This window comes from Lactuca sativa, chromosome 3 (assembly GCF_002870075.4).
Source record: "Lactuca sativa cultivar Salinas chromosome 3, Lsat_Salinas_v11, whole genome shotgun sequence".
In the NCBI taxonomy this organism is placed as follows: Eukaryota; Viridiplantae; Streptophyta; class Magnoliopsida; order Asterales; family Asteraceae; genus Lactuca; species Lactuca sativa.
The window spans coordinates 59,430,012-59,447,259 of record NC_056625.2 but is presented as its reverse complement, the minus strand read 5'-3'; the positions used below and the strand labels follow the sequence as shown (position 1 = coordinate 59,447,259).

The 17,248-nt window shown below is 33.3% G+C and overlaps 1 protein-coding gene and 1 long non-coding RNA gene across 3 annotated transcripts; both read left to right on the top strand.

The window, feature by feature from the left end:
• Positions 1 to 1,722: 1,722 nt before the first annotated feature.
• LOC111904360 (uncharacterized) lies at positions 1,723 to 2,869 on the top strand. Its single transcript, XR_002854485.2, has 2 exons — positions 1,723 to 1,953; positions 2,504 to 2,869. It is a non-coding gene; the product is annotated as an uncharacterized LOC111904360 (long non-coding RNA).
• Positions 2,870 to 12,147: 9,278 nt separating this feature from the next.
• Positions 12,148 to 14,321, top strand: LOC111904361 (bifunctional protein FolD 2). 2 transcript variants are annotated; one of them, XM_023900132.3, is made up of 6 exons: positions 12,148 to 12,350; positions 12,811 to 12,960; positions 13,035 to 13,218; positions 13,330 to 13,487; positions 13,586 to 13,798; positions 13,918 to 14,321. In XM_023900132.3, exons 2-6 carry the CDS (start codon positions 12,847 to 12,849, stop codon positions 14,146 to 14,148), a joined length of 900 nt encoding a protein of 299 aa, XP_023755900.1. In that variant the 5' UTR covers positions 12,148 to 12,350; positions 12,811 to 12,846; the 3' UTR covers positions 14,149 to 14,321. The 2 variants fall into 2 exon arrangements, with proteins under 2 accessions (XP_023755900.1, XP_023755899.1); XM_023900131.3 differs by having other exon boundaries at positions 12,149 to 12,308.
• Positions 14,322 to 17,248: the final 2,927 nt, after the last annotated feature.

The window sequence follows — 17,248 nt, the reverse complement described above, 5'->3', positions numbered from 1 at the left end:
ATATAAATAAGCAAAATAATCCACTCATTAAAGGAGAAAACTCTACCTTTTTGTTAAAGAAGATACAAAGAAAATAATAATTTAATTGTGCTTTGATAAGATAAAGATAATATTATAAAACTTATAGTCGAAAATATTGTTAATGAACGCAAATGTTAAAAATGAACACTCATCAAGTATCAACTCATCTCTAACCCATCACCATCCCTCTTTCACAAACACACAACACTACAAAATCAACTTTATCATAAAGAGGATATATTATAAAACAAACCAACTATCCGAATTATCCATGATAAAAGGCTTTTTATCACAGTCTTTCGTCTTTCGCCTTAAGTTTATAATTCTATTCATGAATTTTTTTTATGGAACATAAAATTTGACTTTAACAATAAAAAAATTGTGAAAGACTAATCTAAATATCACGTACATTGGAGAAAAACAAATGAAATCCACACATTAAAATCAAAACATAAAACATCCACCATCCTAATATATCTAGTGGGCCCTCTTTGGGTTCCTTGTCGACCCACTTGGCCACTTACTCTACTTGTAATTTTCTATAAATACCTATCAATATTCTTATATGTTACTTCACTAATTCATTCTCTTCATCTCTCACAGTCATTCCAAAATCACCACTCTCTTTAAACAATGAAGCCTAAACATCTCTCGAGCGAAACCTCTATGATCCATGATTGCAAAAGAATGATAGGAGAAAGACTTCGGCAAGCTTTTCAAGCCACAATAGTTGTTGATGATAACAAAAACGGAATTTCAGATGCAAAAATAAGAGTTTTGAATGCTAAAGAAGTTAAAAGATCATGCCAAAGAGTGAAAACAGAGGACCCACTCAGAACAATCATGTTCTTGGGATCATTGAGCCACACTTAGATATGATTTTGGCTGTTCGTATTATCGTATATATTGATTCATGGTCGACGTATATATAATGTATTATTATATGACTTGTTGATAGATCGTCTATAGTTATTTTATTTAAAAATCATCATATTAATGGTGCTTGTAAATGATTATGGTCATAATCATGGAACCGTCTTCGAAATAATAAGCATTAGTATTTTGAATTATGTTCTTGGGGTGTTTACTTCGATTTTGTTTGCGTACAATTACTTAATGATAGTAATAACCATAAAGTATATTTTTCATATATGAAACTGAAAATGACAACAAATGTAATAATGTTGATTTTTCTTTTTCTTTTTGTAAACGAGTTAATTTATAAAGATAAATCCAAGTTCAATAATTCCACAACTTTAATGTGTTTTTTAAAAATGGGCGCTACATGAAGTAGATTAAAGAACAAGGATGACATTTTGAATGACACAGATTGTGTGGTTATCTTGAGCTATAGATGTTACCTTACATTTTTAAACAATGTGATTTTGTTTTGGACTTCGGGAGCAATATTTCCACATAAGTAACTCTGAAAACTTTTTGATTAAAATCAAAGTGATTTTAAAAGTTTTTTTCAAACTACCGGAAGATGTTTCAAGTTCATGTCGTATATGGCAAAGGTTGTTGCCCAGTCTAGCTACAAATTTATATATATCATTTTGTAGATAAAATTGAAATGTATCGATGATATATTTGTATTACGTATTAAAAGTTACGATAGAAATTTTAAAATAAGCAACTTGAATTAGTTGGAATATTAAAAATCTATACTAAAATAATATTAAAAAATGAATGTAAATTGTATATATTAAAACTTTAAAATTAAAGTAGTAGTAGTATATTGTTTATTGCAGTTGTAGATTTTATGGATATCAATATCATAACATAAAATTCTGAAAATGCCACCATTGCCCTAATACATCGGCTCCCACAGTCTCACTCTTCTTCATCGCTGCCTTGAATCTGTCCGGCCTCCCCCATACGCCGTCAACTATCTCGTCTAGCACCGCCGCGGCCCTCCTCCGCATCTGAACGGTAAGAAAGATCCCTTTGAACTTCGATTTTGTTGTGTTGTCAATTTCTGCATCCGAACAGTGAGAAACATCAAGTTGTTGTTTCGATTTTATGCCTATCACTTTGAACTTCAATTTTCTTTGTTATGAACTTAAATTTTCTGCTTATGACTCTATTAACATCGATTTTCCCTAAATTCGAAATTAAAACTCTTGTATATATCTGAAACGTTCTTTGTTGTGTTTATGCTATGAAATCTTATGTTGTTTCCGAAATGTGTTGAATCTTTTATAGCTTCTGAAATGCTAATGGTATTATGTTGTTGAATCTTTTACTGAAAGGTTTCATATCATCAAGTTTAGGGAACTGTGAAGCTAACTGTCGATCAAAATATAGAAACTTTATTTTCAATTAAACTATAAATATGATAGAGATAATTGAGCGCAAGAATTTTTTAAACTTCATTCTTGTTCTGTATTTCTTTTTTCCTTTTTTCCCCTTTCGTTTTTTGATTCTTTGCAAGCTGCCGCATAATGTTTGCTTTCTACATTTGATGGTGGTGGGGGTTAAGGGAGGTGCAGTACTGCAGTAGGTATCAGTTGAGAGCTGGGGGAGATCTCGTGGAGTTTTCCAACATAGACGGGCTAGAGAAAGAAAGAGATGAAGCATGATCTGTTGTGTTTTGTTTCCAGAAATCTTATGGAAACAAGATGCACATCGATTTCTGTTCAAGAACACACATATGTGTGCAATCTGTAAATAGGACGGTGGTGGTGAATTGGTGATGGAGCCTTGATGTCTCAATGAATAGTTGTGAGTTTGAATGTAAAAGATGATCACACTGGGTAGGGTTATTTAGAATTTTAGAATTACTAAATGTATAATAAATATTTAAAATTATAAATTAAATTATAAAGTTGCACGTCTAGGTAAAAAAGTCGTTGAGTTCTTATTTTCAAAAATTAACTCGTACCGTTCCTCGTTTGATTAAAAGTTGCATGCTTCATCATTTTTTCAGATATATATATTACCTTTACTATTTTATTTTTAGTTACTTATAAATTATTTTGTATTTATTAAAAAAGGAAAAAATATATAATAAATTCCAACCCCACCCAATTCCCATCTAATTCTATACCCCACTTTTCACTTTCTTCTCAAGACCTATTAGTAGAAAATCCTAAATCATGGTGTAGATTTTGTCGGAAAAGAGATTGGTCAGAATCGCGAAATAGATTGGTCAGAGAAGAAGAGGACGACAATAGTTTGGTCGAAGAAGAAGAGGGAAGGGGACCACGGAGGTCTGGTTAGGGAAGAAGAAGAAGGAGAGGAACGGGGAAGGGGGCGTCTAAAACACTGATACCGACCCCAACTGTCAACTCCGACAAAGACCACACGCCACCGTCACCTCCCAAATCGTCACTTTGATCCACCTTCATTTGTTTCCCTTTTTTACTATCTAAACTTCTCGGGTGATCTAGCTTTGCAAACGATTTCAAGGATTTGTTCACACGAGTTTGGGGAGAAGATAACCGGAGTTGCTGGTTTCATGGTAGTGGTAGGACAATGGGTGGAAGGGTTTGTGTCCGACCATAATCTTCCACTAATCCTCTCATCTCTTTTATTTGTTTGATCTGTTTGTTATTTGTAGATCTAGGGTATGGATTCGGTAAATAAACACGTATATGCAGATCTCTTTCAGATGTAGTGTTGGCAGGAGGTGTCTGGTGGTTCGTGGTCGGAAGTGGGCAAGTGGCTGGTGTCGAAGGAACTTAAGAGGAAATTTTATTTTCTAAAAAATATTAATTAACAAAAAATAATTGATAAATTATAAACAACCGAAAAATGAATGAAAAAGAAAAGAAAAAGAATAAGAAAAGGGCAAGATAGTTATTTTATGCTGTGAGGGATGTAACATACAACTTTTAATGAAATAAGACACGATCCGAGTTGATTTTTGAAAATAATGACCGAAAAAAATTCAAATCCACCACTTTTCAAGTTTTGCAACTTGCCCAAAACAAAATGACAAATTAAATTTTGTAGCTTTAATCGACACTTTAATACATCAAAAGAAAAAACATCATAAATGGTCCCTGTGGTTACCCAAAATTTGAAGTTTAGTCCCCGTTGTTTAAAAACCTCATAGATGGTCCCTGTGCTTTCAAAACTTTTGATGATTGGTCCTTATTGCTAACTTCGTTAAGTTTTGTTCGTTAACTGAAGGACATTTATGTCATTTCACTACCACAAGGACCATTTATGATGTTTTGTCTTATTTAAAAAAAATATATATGTAAAGTCTCTCTCTCTCTCTCTCTCTCTCTCTCTCTCCCTCTCTCTCAACCCATTGAGATGAAGATCTTGGGACGAACCCTATGAAGATATGGGTTCAGATTCGTCATACAAACATATCTCTTTGTAACACCCCAATAACACAAAATCAAAAACCAATAAAGCCGAGAATGCAGATTTTTGGGTTTGTTTTTCAACATACACACTCAAGAACACAAAATTTGAATCACATATTTGCTTTTGTGGGGTTTCGCTTCACACACACACATGATTCTGAATCTTAAAACCGATTACATGGAGTTATGATTACTTGAATGTGATCTTAATTTCTCAACAGTTGAAGGTATTTTGTTTCGTCTTTCTCGAAACCCAACGAGATTTTCAAGAAGCTATTGTTTGAGGTTTGAACATGAATGAAGAACAAGAATTAGAACCATTATCAAAGAAGGTTTCTAGAGACTTCTCAGCCTTGAACCTCACAATCAAGATATCGACTTCAATACATAACCCTAGAAAAGAACTATCGACCGACGACATTGATCATCTTCATATAACTCTTTATCTTCTTCAGCCTTTGTTTCAGCCCTACAGTCTCCTAACATATCTCCCAGATCCACCGGATATGATCCATATCATCATCTAGAAACCAAAATAATCACTAATCCATCCACCGTTACTACATTTACTCAAACTTCTACTCAAGAATCCCATTGTGGGTCTCACTCCGATGACATGCCCAGCACTTCCTACGACTTTTCCGATTCCACAAAGCTCAAAATTGTCGACTATGTCCCTGTAGCATGTCCTGACAATAATACTAATAATGCAACACTATCTCATATCTCATTCTCATTTCCAGTTACACGTATTCCTTTCACAAAAGGGTCTTCTAGTGCCAAATTGAGGAGACGAACACAAACAGACGTGCAAACTTTCGTTGCTTTGGTTTGTGAGTCGGACAACAACCACATTGACATCTGTAGCTCCAGCGGTCATGGTAGCGATGCCAATTGTGTTTTTGTTCTGTTCTGTTCTTCATGGGCGCCGACAGGCGAGATTCCTTCAAGGGTTTTCTGAAGCTCCATCTGTTCTTGTCTTTGCACTCACCTAAATGGAAATTTTGAGAGAGAGAGAGAGAGAGAGAGAGAGAGAGAGAGACAACAAGAGATTTCTAAATTGATTCAACTATAAGATCATTTAACTCATTTATCCCATAATAAAAATCCTACATCGAATTTGGACTCCATCTCCAGAACCCCTACAACCCCCGATTTGACTGAACCAAACCCAATTGTGGGTTCATATGCCAAATCAATATATCAACAAATTTTGCCTTATAAATTCAATTTAGTACTGTCATATCTAATTTTTCATCAGTACAAGATCGTTGAGGAGTTATTTTGATGCTAAATCCAAAAAATACTGGTGTAAGTTGGGATATTATCAAAATGGTCCAGAATGTCGATACAGACACACAAAGATACCACAACCTTCTTCTTCGGTGGAAGAAATACTCCAAAAGATCCAACAGCTAACATACTACATCAATTTTCTTAATTTTATATGTGTATATATGTTAAATAAAAGAAGTTACAGATCAAGATGAAGATTTAGTCGCGCGCGCGCGCGCGAGAGAGAGAGAGAGAGAGAGAGAGGAAATTGAATAATAGGGGTGTGTATGGGGCGGTTTGGTTCGGTTATTGGTCAAAACCGAACCATAACCATTATGATTGGTTAATGTATTTTGATAACCATTGGGTATGGGTAATATTGGTTATGGTTAATGGTTTTTGTCGATTAACGGTTTTGGTTAATGGTTATTATCGGTTAACCATAATATTCAAAATAATATAAATGGTGAAAGTATAGTTGCATAAAAAATGAAAAAAGAATACAAAAAGTCCTCGACACCGATGTTTGTAACCTAGCTTATAGTAATAGAATAAAATATGTACCTTTGATACTCAAAGTGAGATAACACATAGTCACATTCAAAATCAAAAACATTAAATAAAAAGTATAAAACATTAAAAAAATTGACACTAATAATTTCATATATTGATAATTGATATTAACATTAAAATAAAGTCAAACATCCATATACGTTAATAGCGATTAAATCAAAAACTATAAAATAAAATAGCTAAACATTTATATTACGTGTTATCTGGAAAAAAAAATCAGTTATATACATTCAATGTGATTAAGTTAAAAACAGTAAATAAAAAGGACAATTTTTTTTATAAAAATTCTTAAAATATCACAAAGTGGAGAAGAACCAAAATTTAACTTACCTAAAAGTTTTGATTATAAATTAAAAAAATCCTTCGAATAGAACTATAAAGTCAAAACAATCTTTGATTAGGATTAACGGTGTGAGAAACCTCCGATTAGGATTATGAGTGTGAAGATTAAACTAATTGTGAATAATGTTTACAAATTATAGAATTAGCTGATTAGGAATTACAACATTAATCAATAATATCACTCAATGCATGATTGGAAAATTGTGTGTGTTTGCATGATCTGCGTGATCATCCTTTGATGGTTTGATTGCACGTTCGTCTCTTGATAATTAAGAATTAATGAATTATATTTTGAAATTTTAATGTTTCTTAAATGAGTTTGATTATATTATTTTACTAGTTGTAAGACCCGTATAATATACGGGTTAATTAAAACAAAATGTTAAGTACGATTGATTAAATAAAAATTTTATTTGAATTTGAAATTGAAATAAGTGAAAATTATGAGAAAAAAACATGCAAATAATAAATTAATTAAAATTATGAGTTTAGTGTGTACTAAACAGGTTAATTATAATAAAATATTAAACATAAAGGTTTAAACTGTAAATTTATTTGGAATTAAATTTGAAATTTAAAATTTAAAATTTAAAATTTAAAAATTAATAGTCATTATGGTAGATTTAATTTATGGAAAGTAAATTAATGATATATTGAAAATGAAAATTAAAATAATGACAAGTGGAAAATAAATATATTTCAAATTATGACAAAATGACATGTGGCTAATCTTATGAGAGAAGGACATGTGGCAAAGTCATTTTCATTTATTAGAGTAGATATATAATCCATAATTTTTATGTATTAAAATATAAAGTTAGCGGTTCGGTTAATAATGGTTCGGTTAACCTATAAAACCATAACCGAACCGTTTTTTATCGGTTAACAAAAATTAGAAACCGAACCAACGGTTTTTAAAACGGTTCGGTTATTATGGTTTGGTTATATTGGTTAATTTGGTTATGGTTCGGTTTTTCGGTTATTATGCTCACCCCTATTGAATAATATATTTCTTTTTTTTTTTAACTAAGAAAAAACATCATAAATGGTCCCTGTGTTAGTGAAATGACGTAAATACCCTTCGGTTAACGGACAAAACTTAACAGAGTTAGCAATAAGGACCAATTGTCAAGAGTTTTGAAAGCACAGGGACCATCTATGAGGTTTTTAAACCGTGGGGACTAAACTTCAAATTTTGGGTAACCGTAGGGACCATTTATGATGTTTTTTCACATCAAAATTTATAATTTTTTGATCTCTATATATAAATAGACTCTCTGTATCGTATATGGCAATGTCAAACTGAAAAATTAAGTTTTTTTTTAATTGAAAATCATTTAATTTGGTTTTCCAATGATTTAGTTTTAGTTTTTTTTTTTTTTGGGTTGAAAAATCATTTGATTTTGGTTCTCATATTTAAGTTTCGACGAAAATTTAATTTAAACCGTATTATAGTAATACTCCATGTGTTTGAATGTACTTTCAAACTAAATTATCAAAATCAAATTTTATGGTTTAGTTTTCCGACATACATAAACCTAAATTGAATGTTTTTTCAACAAAAAAAATTAAATCATAGAATCCAAATTCAGATGATTTTTCTAGATAAAAAATTTTAATTAAATCATAGAAACTGAAACCTAATGGTTTGTCAACGAACACCGTAATCTTATGGGTTTGCATCGATATATATTGATGTATGTTTGTAAATAATGAAAGAGGAGTGATTCAAATGAGAACCACAAAAGATTAAGAACTCTAAGAACTCCCCATTAGTTAGTAAATATTTACATGATATTCTTATTAAACACGTGAATTTTTTTTCTCTTTTTGATACAAAAAAGGCAAAATTGTAATTTTGTGGTATAATATTTTCATTCTTATATGCTCTCATATTTGAACACAAAACTTATATAAATTACAAGTTTATACAGTCAATTTATAGTTTAATTCACAAAATTCACAACTTAATACAAATCATTTTACAATAATTCACAAACTCAAAGAAATCAAAAATTCAAACTCTACTAATACCACTACCATACGCTACCACCAACCACCTGTACCAGCATCACAACCATCATTTTCTTCTAAATGAGATCTGTAAATAAAGTCATGCATTAATAACTTAAATAGTACATTCACAGTCTAATAAAACTATTTATTTAACTCATTTTTAATTTAATGCAAAACTATTATTAAAACTAATATATTCTTAAATACTTATACAACACAAAAATAAATATATTCAGAAGAAAATTAACAAAAAAAATATACATACATCATTCATATTTTAAATTGTGAATTTAATATATTAAGTTGTGAATAAAATTTACATTATTCAAAAGCAACCAAAAAAATTATAAAATAGTCACAGCTTAATGTCAACTCATTCACAGCTTAATACAATCAATTCATAATTTAATACAAAAAATTCACAATAGTCAATTCATAGTATAAAAAGAAAATTAACAGTTTAATACAGTCAGTTCATATTTTAAAGCACAAAAATCACAGTTTAGTACACAAAGTTCAAAGTTTAATACAAAAAAGTATTCATCCACAACCATATTTTCAACTTAACACTCTTTATGTAGTCAATTCAAAGTTTATACACAAAATTCATAGCTTAATACAAATAACTTCATACTTTCATACGGATAATTCACAGCTTAATCTAGTCAATTTACAGTTCAAACAGAAAATTCACAGCTTTATGCAGTCAATTCGTAGTTCAAAAAAAAAATTCAAAGCTTAATGTAATCAATTCACAGTTTAAAACACAAAAATCAAAGTTTAGTACACTAAATTCACATTTTAATACACAAAAAGTAGTATTCACATCCATATTATCAACTTAAAACACTTGTTACAATTAATACACAATTTAATATACAAAATTCACAGACTAGTATAATAAATTCAAAGTTTAATTCAAAAAAATTTATACATTCACAGTTTAATAAGACTTAAAACTAAGATTAACAAAATCATATGACAAATGAGAGATTAATACATCAAGTTCACACTTTAACAGGAAAAACAAACAAAAAAATAGTTTAGGACTTTCTTTCATAGTATTCACTACTTAAAACCATATCAATTCACTCATTCACAGTTAAAACGAACTTTAACATAACTGAACAGTAGTTGAAACATTAAAAATCATAATTCACAGCTTCAAAAAATAAATTCACATTATTCGAGATAACATTAATACATCTTTTAAGTTTTAATTCACAGTATAACAACCATCAAACATAAACTATGAATAACAATTTGATGCTTATGTTATAACAAATAAGAAAAAAAAAGCATAAATCCACAACTTAACAACATAAAAGACTATGATTAACATAAATAAACAATAAATGAGATACCAAAACATTAAATTCATAGTTTTACAAAAGGAAAAAATAAAAATAAAAATCGACATACCTGATGTGTTTCACTGGAGGTCAGAGAGAAAGAGATGGAGAAGGTAACGATGTTGGAACGTATCTAAGATGGTGGAATCACCATCAGCTACCGGTACCATTATTATAGTTTCAGATATATGCATGAAATAGCACAACATAAACCAGATCTAGAAAAATTGAACCATATACACCAGATCTGACTAGATCTGAACATGATGTCGACAATAGAAGGTTGTGGTGTGACATCAGTAGTGGTAGCGATGGTGGAAACGAAGTTGACAGTGATGATGGTGGTATCAGCTTTGACCAAATCGCACCAGAACTAAGATGTTTTGCGTTTTAGCGAGGGAAAGTGAAGCTGAACAATTTCATGACTCCAGATCTTAGACCAGATGGCGATCAACGATGGATATGGACGTATTTTCATCAGATCTTGTCAGATACGTGTTTCTGTTGGCGAAGACAGTGATTGATGAAGGTGGTGGTTATCAGCGTTCGCCAGAGCTCATAAATTTGGAGGAGAAAATGGAAGATCCGAAGACAAAAATTGTAGTTTTGAAGAAGAAAGTCGTAAATTTGAACATGAAAATCGTAGATCTGAAGATGAAAGTCGTAGATCTGAAAATGAAAATCGTAGATATGAAGCTGAAAGTTGTAGATCTGAAGCTAAAAATTGTAGATCTGAAGCTGAAATTGTAGATTTGGAGCCAACCGGAGCTTGTGGATCTGATGGCGGTGGTTCGTCGGTGGTCAGAGGCGGCGACAACAGGGGGGTGGTGGCTGGTGGCAACTGGTGGCAATGTTTATGTGTTCTTCAAGTTTGAGATGAGAGAGAAGATAGAGTTTGTGTAGTGTGTAAAACTAATATAATAAAAGATGAAGGGAAATAGACTTAACAAGGTAATTAACTTTTTAGTTTGTTCATATCTAGGTAACTATCTTTTTTTTGTACATATCTAGGTAACGAACTTTTTGGAAGTGTTCACATATGACCATTATGACCGGCTGTAGCAGGTTATATCCGGTCATAACCAGTCATAATGGTCATATGTGAACATTTTCAAAAAGTTCGTTACCTAGATGTGTACAAAAAAAGATAGTTATCCAGATGTGAACAAACCGAAAAGGTAACAGTAAATACACGAATGATCTCTGTAGTTTGGGTAATTTGTGCGTTTGGTCCATAACTTATTTTTTTAACTTAGATGATCCCTACTATTTATTTTTGTTGTGCATTTGGTCTCTGTCCTACCTCAAAAGACTATTGTGCCCTTTTTTTTTTCTTATTTATGTATTTATTTTTTATATATTAAAAAAAAATTAATAGACCCCATATATCTGCATCTCCTCACACTAAATCTGAAACCACATTTGAGAAATTTAAATTGGGTCCCACAATAATCTTTTGAGGTAGCACAGGGACCAAATACACAATAAAAATAAATAGTAAGGATCATCTAAGTTAAAAAATAAGTTATGGACCAAACGCACAAATTACCCAAACTACAGGGACCATTCACGTATTTTACTGTTACCTTTTCAGTTTGTTCAGATCTGGGTAACTATCTTTTTTTGTACACATCTAGGTAACGAACTTTTTAGAAGTGTTCACATATGACCATTATGACTAGTTATGACCGGATATAACCTGCTACAGCCGGTCATAATGGTCATATGTGAACACTTACAAAAAGTTTGTTACCTAGATGTATACAAAAAAAAGATAGTTACCCAGATGTGAACAAACCGAAAAGTTAATTACCTTATTAAATCCATTTCCCAAAGATGAAAGTGTTGTTGAAGAGTTTGAGAGAGTTTGGAAAGTTTTGTTGCAAAATAAGTTTGAAAGAATATACCAAAATAACTAGTTCATACGGTTTTTAATTTTTTTTTGTTCTCATTTGAACCTTATAAACTTTGATATTTTTTTTTTAAATAAAAAAATCCCTAAAAAAACAGCAGAAAGTAGCATATTGTGGTCGATATTGATTTTTGAAAAAATAAACAATTTTTAGAAAAAAAGCTAGGGCATATCTATTTAACCGGTATTTACAGGTCACAATAATCACTATTAAACTTTTATCTAAAAATATATGATTTTTTAGCAGAAATTAAAATTGAGACTTGAGGTTAAAAAAAAAGTAGTTTTTATGTTATTAGCCAAGTCTGAATTAAAATTATGTATTTTCTACTAACGCCGAGCCGAGTACTCCACCGCCGGGATTCCGCCGCCAATAGACAAAAAAGAGCGAGCGTACATATTCCATATCAGTATTATCACTAAACCACAATCTCTCTCTATTATCGGATCAAAATAACTCCTCAAAGCTTCTACGATCAAATCTCTAACTAGCAGGTAGTAAAAAGCTCTGGATTTGTTCTATTTAGTGCTTACTCGGTATGCTTTTTTCACTCCTGTTTGTTTTCTTTTCGAATTTAAGATAAATTTTTGTTACTGTTTATATAATTACTATATGATACTTCAGATGAAGTTTGCTTGATTATACCGTCTACAAGAAATCTAAGTTTGAATTTCACGAATTGATTGAAGATTTTCTGTTTTACTCCTATGCGATTCGTTCATTTACTTGGTCGTGTGTTTCTGTTTGCTATAGATCTAACTTATATTCATCCTCCATCACACAATCCTCTTATTTTCCGATTTGAAACTTACTGCTTTAAGTAGCTCAATCAGACTCTGTTATCCCTCTTGGTGGAAAAACCTATGCACCTTAATCTAATTGGGTGTGTTTGCTAATGAGTTTAATCTTATCCCGATTCATCACATGATGCTTCTACATTTTGCTTTAAATGGTTGTTCCGATGTGATTTTTTAAAATGAATCGAATATGTAACAGGATTGGTGGAATCTTGATATCTCAGTTGTTGTAGCTATGGCATTGCACGTAGATCATAAGGCCACCATCATTGATGGAAAAGCAATCGCACAAACAATTCGTTCTGAAATCGCCTCTGAAGTCAGTACCTTGATTGAGAAATATGGCAAGGTAAAGAATCATCATTTCCTTTCACTGCATATAGGCAATACAACATTATGTTAGATAAGAATGATTTATTTCAGGCACCAGGACTTGCTGTGGTGATTGTGGGGCATAGAAAAGACTCTCAAAGTTATGTAAGCATGAAAAGAAAAGCATGTTGTGAGGTTGGAATCAAGTCTATTGACATAGACCTTCCAGAACAAGTACCTGAAGCTGAATTAATCGCAAAGGTCCACGAGTTAAATGCAGATCCAAACGTACATGGTCAGCAAACCAAATTACATGCATCTCTTATAACTTATAAGCAAGCACCTTGAAATGAAATCAAATTGTTTGTTATGACTTATGACTTATGACTTATGATGATGCATCCAGGCATATTGGTTCAGCTTCCTTTGCCAAAACACATAAATGAAGAAAAAGTGTTAACAGAAATCAGCATTGACAAGGATGTGGATGGGTTTCACCCTCTCAACATTGGGAAACTTGCTATGAAAGGAAGAGATCCCCTTTTTCTTCCTTGCACCCCAAAGGCAAGCCAATCAATAACATATTTTATTTTTTTACCATTTAGGATATGATATAAATATAATACACAAAATAAACAAATGAAAATTTGTTTCTGAAACAGGGTTGTATAGAGCTTCTGAAACGCAGTGGAATTAGCATAAAGGGAAAACGTGCAGTTGTTGTTGGTAGAAGCAACATTGTTGGGTTACCAGTTTCACTTCTTCTGTTGAAGGAAGATGCAACAGTTACTGTTGTTCATTCGCGTACAGAGGATCCAGAAAGTATGATCCGTGAGGCGGATATTGTTATTGCTGCAGCAGGACAACCCATGATGGTAACCATAACCATACTTATACACTTATACTTCATTCATTACTTATAATGATTTTATTTATTTGGGTTATAGGTTGGTTAGTTTACACTTTGCTTTGTTGAATTGTTTTTTATTGTTAGATAAAGGGTAGTTGGATAAAAAGTGGTGCTGCGGTTATTGATGTGGGGACGAATGCGGTGGATGATGCTAGCAGAAAATCAGGATATAGGCTTGTGGGTGATGTTGACTTTGACCAAGCATGTAAAGTTGCGGGATGGGTTACGCCTGTTCCAGGGGGTGTGGGGCCCATGACTGTGGCCATGCTGCTTAAAAACACTTTGGATGGTGCTAAGCGGGTGATTGGGCAGTAAACTAAACTAACCGATTTGATTTCAACTTGTTTCGGTTTTTGTTACAAGAAATCTTGCATATCATGTATGGTGTTGTAGCTCATTTTATATTTTGTTTTGAATCATATTGTGAGTGTATAATTATGAGTATTGTCCATTTTTATTTTACAATGGGTTGGGCTTTTTGATTATAATGGAATCTGAAGCAAGTCCCATGTACATGTTTTATAAATGATTCAAGTTGAGCCCAAGCCTAAATAAGCTTGAGTTTGAGCTATTAAGGAAGTCTAAAAAAGCCTCTGGACTTTTTTTTTTTTTTAATAAAACGAGCCTATTAAGTATCAAGCTAGACTAAACTTATCGAGTCCAGCATACAAAAGATTATATGTGCACTTTATGTCATCTAAAAAATTATTTTTAATAAAAAAAGAATGTAAGTCATCCCTTGTAAAAGGTTAGAGAAATAACTTAATGTTCCAAAAAATAATATTTTATACCTGAAAAAGATTCTTTATCTTTTAATAGTTTCTTCAAGGAAAGATTATCAACCGATAAACGTCACCTTATTACAAACCAGTCGGTTTTTATAACAAATCATGATCAAATCTATTGTTTCCAAAAACATGTAACAATTTGTTTACTTATTTATTTGTATATTTACCATGTCTTAGAGATAACATATTTGTTACTTTTCTTGGATGCTAATGTCACAATCCGAGAAAATTCTAAAAATTATAAAATAAAAAAAAACAAAACTAAGTTATACTAAAAAATAACAAAAGAAAAAAAACAATGAGAGTTTAAAAAAATAAACATATAAGGGCTTTGATGACTCGGGTAAAAAAATATGTATATATTTAACCGGTCCGTAAAAAATGTTATATGATCTTCTGGTTGTATATAGCATCTTCTGCGGACCGACCAAATATACACATACATTTTACATCTATTTATTGTCATAATTCGCTATCAAAGCGTATCATTTCACAACACAAGTGATATAATTCCCGGTAAGAATTCATTCAGAATATATATATATATATATATATATATATATATATATATATATATATATATATATATATATATATATATATATATATATATATATATATCAAAAAATATTTACAAACAATTAAAAAACCAACTAACTAACACCACTCACCACCCAACCAACACCACCCGCCACCACCACCCGACGTCACCACCACTAACTACCACCCACCACCCATCACTACCCACAACCCACCACCACCACCCGCCACCACCATCACCACCCAACCACCACCCACCTTCATCGCCTGCCACCAACACCCACAACCCCTACCTACCACCCATCACCACCACCCGCCACTACCCACCACCACCAACCTCCACCCGCCACTACCACCCATCACTAACCACCACTACCAACCACCACCCACCACCCATCACTACCCACCCACCCACCCGCCACCATCATCACCACCTCCTACCACCACCCACCTCCACCGCCTGCCACCACCACCCACAACCCCTACCTACCACCCATCACTACCACCCACCACCCAACCACCACCCACTACCACCACCCATCACTAACTACCACCACCAACCACTACCCAACCACCACCCACCACCCATCACTATCCACCCACCACCACTACCACCTCCAACACTAACCACCCGCCACCACCATACGTCACTACCAACCACCCATCACCACTCACCACCACCCCCACCACAACCATTACCCACCACCACCACCACCAACCACCACCCGCCACCACCACCGATCTCTACCCATCACCACCACCGATCTCTACCCATCACCACCAACCACCACCCACCACCCATCACTATCCACCACCTACTACCACCCGCCACCACCACCACCCACCACCCACCCATCACCACCACCAACAACCACCCGCCACCACCATCATCACCACCCAACCAGCATCACTCGCCACCACCACCTACCTCCACCACCTACCAAAACCATCACCCGTCCCTATCACCACCATTTGCAACCACCCACCCACCCACCATCACCCATCACCACACACACACCACCAATCACTACCACCCCGCCAAAATGTAAGAATATTTCAAATATATATCTTAAAATTAGAAGCCACACCTAGAATAACTTTCGTTTGAATGTCTTAGAGCCACTGCATATAAGCTTATGGAATGAATTTTGGAGGTGTTTGACACCAATAGATTAGAAAGAGGAAACTAATTGTATGCAATATTAAGAAAGGTAAAAATAAACAAACCACACTAAAGAAACATAAAAAGAATCATGAATCCACCTCTCCAAATTCAACATAAATAATATATGGCATGAAACCCACTCCCGGTGAACCAGCAAGAAAATTCCCAAAGAAAAACCAAGGGGTAAAATGGTCAAACATAGAACAAACCGCACATCAAAATTAGTATACTATCAAGCAGCAAACGATAGAGGCATGGTACTTCGTAAATGCATCAACAAGAAACCAAAGCAAAACCAAGGGGAAAAATGGTAATAGCAAATTAAAATAAATAAAAATTATAACCTGATATACCTGAAGCTCTTACAAGACAGTTCATAACTCCCTTCTAAAGATTTTAGTTCCTGGAAAAGTAACAGGACCTGCAAATTGTTAGTGTAATGTCTTCGTTTTCCTCTTTGAAAGGTTCCTATAAAGAAAAAATTAGTAGCAAAAGATGTGGCTGAGGCTCGAGTTGGACTCGATTCCCTTAAACAGATTCGCCGTCTGTTCCCAGGGTACAACAACCTTAGCAGTATTGTGTACTGCCGGATATTACCACTTGCCTGAAAGAATCGCTGGAAGCAGGAGTACAAAGAAGGAGGAAGAAGAAGAGTATTTTCATTCGTATGTTTGAATGAGACGGCAAGGTCTTCTTTTATAGTTGAATCAAACAAATCACTAATTGATTGAGCGTTTAATGTCAATAAATTTCATTAATTACACAATTAATGCATCCGTTACAAAATTCAATAATAGGGACCAAAACTGTCGAGTTTAGCAAAAATGAGGGTAGCGCGCGCTCGAGTTTTTGAAGCTACATTCGTGTCTGCAGGTCGCGCCCATGCACGAATTCGGTGTTTTTGGTCTATGAAATCCAAGAT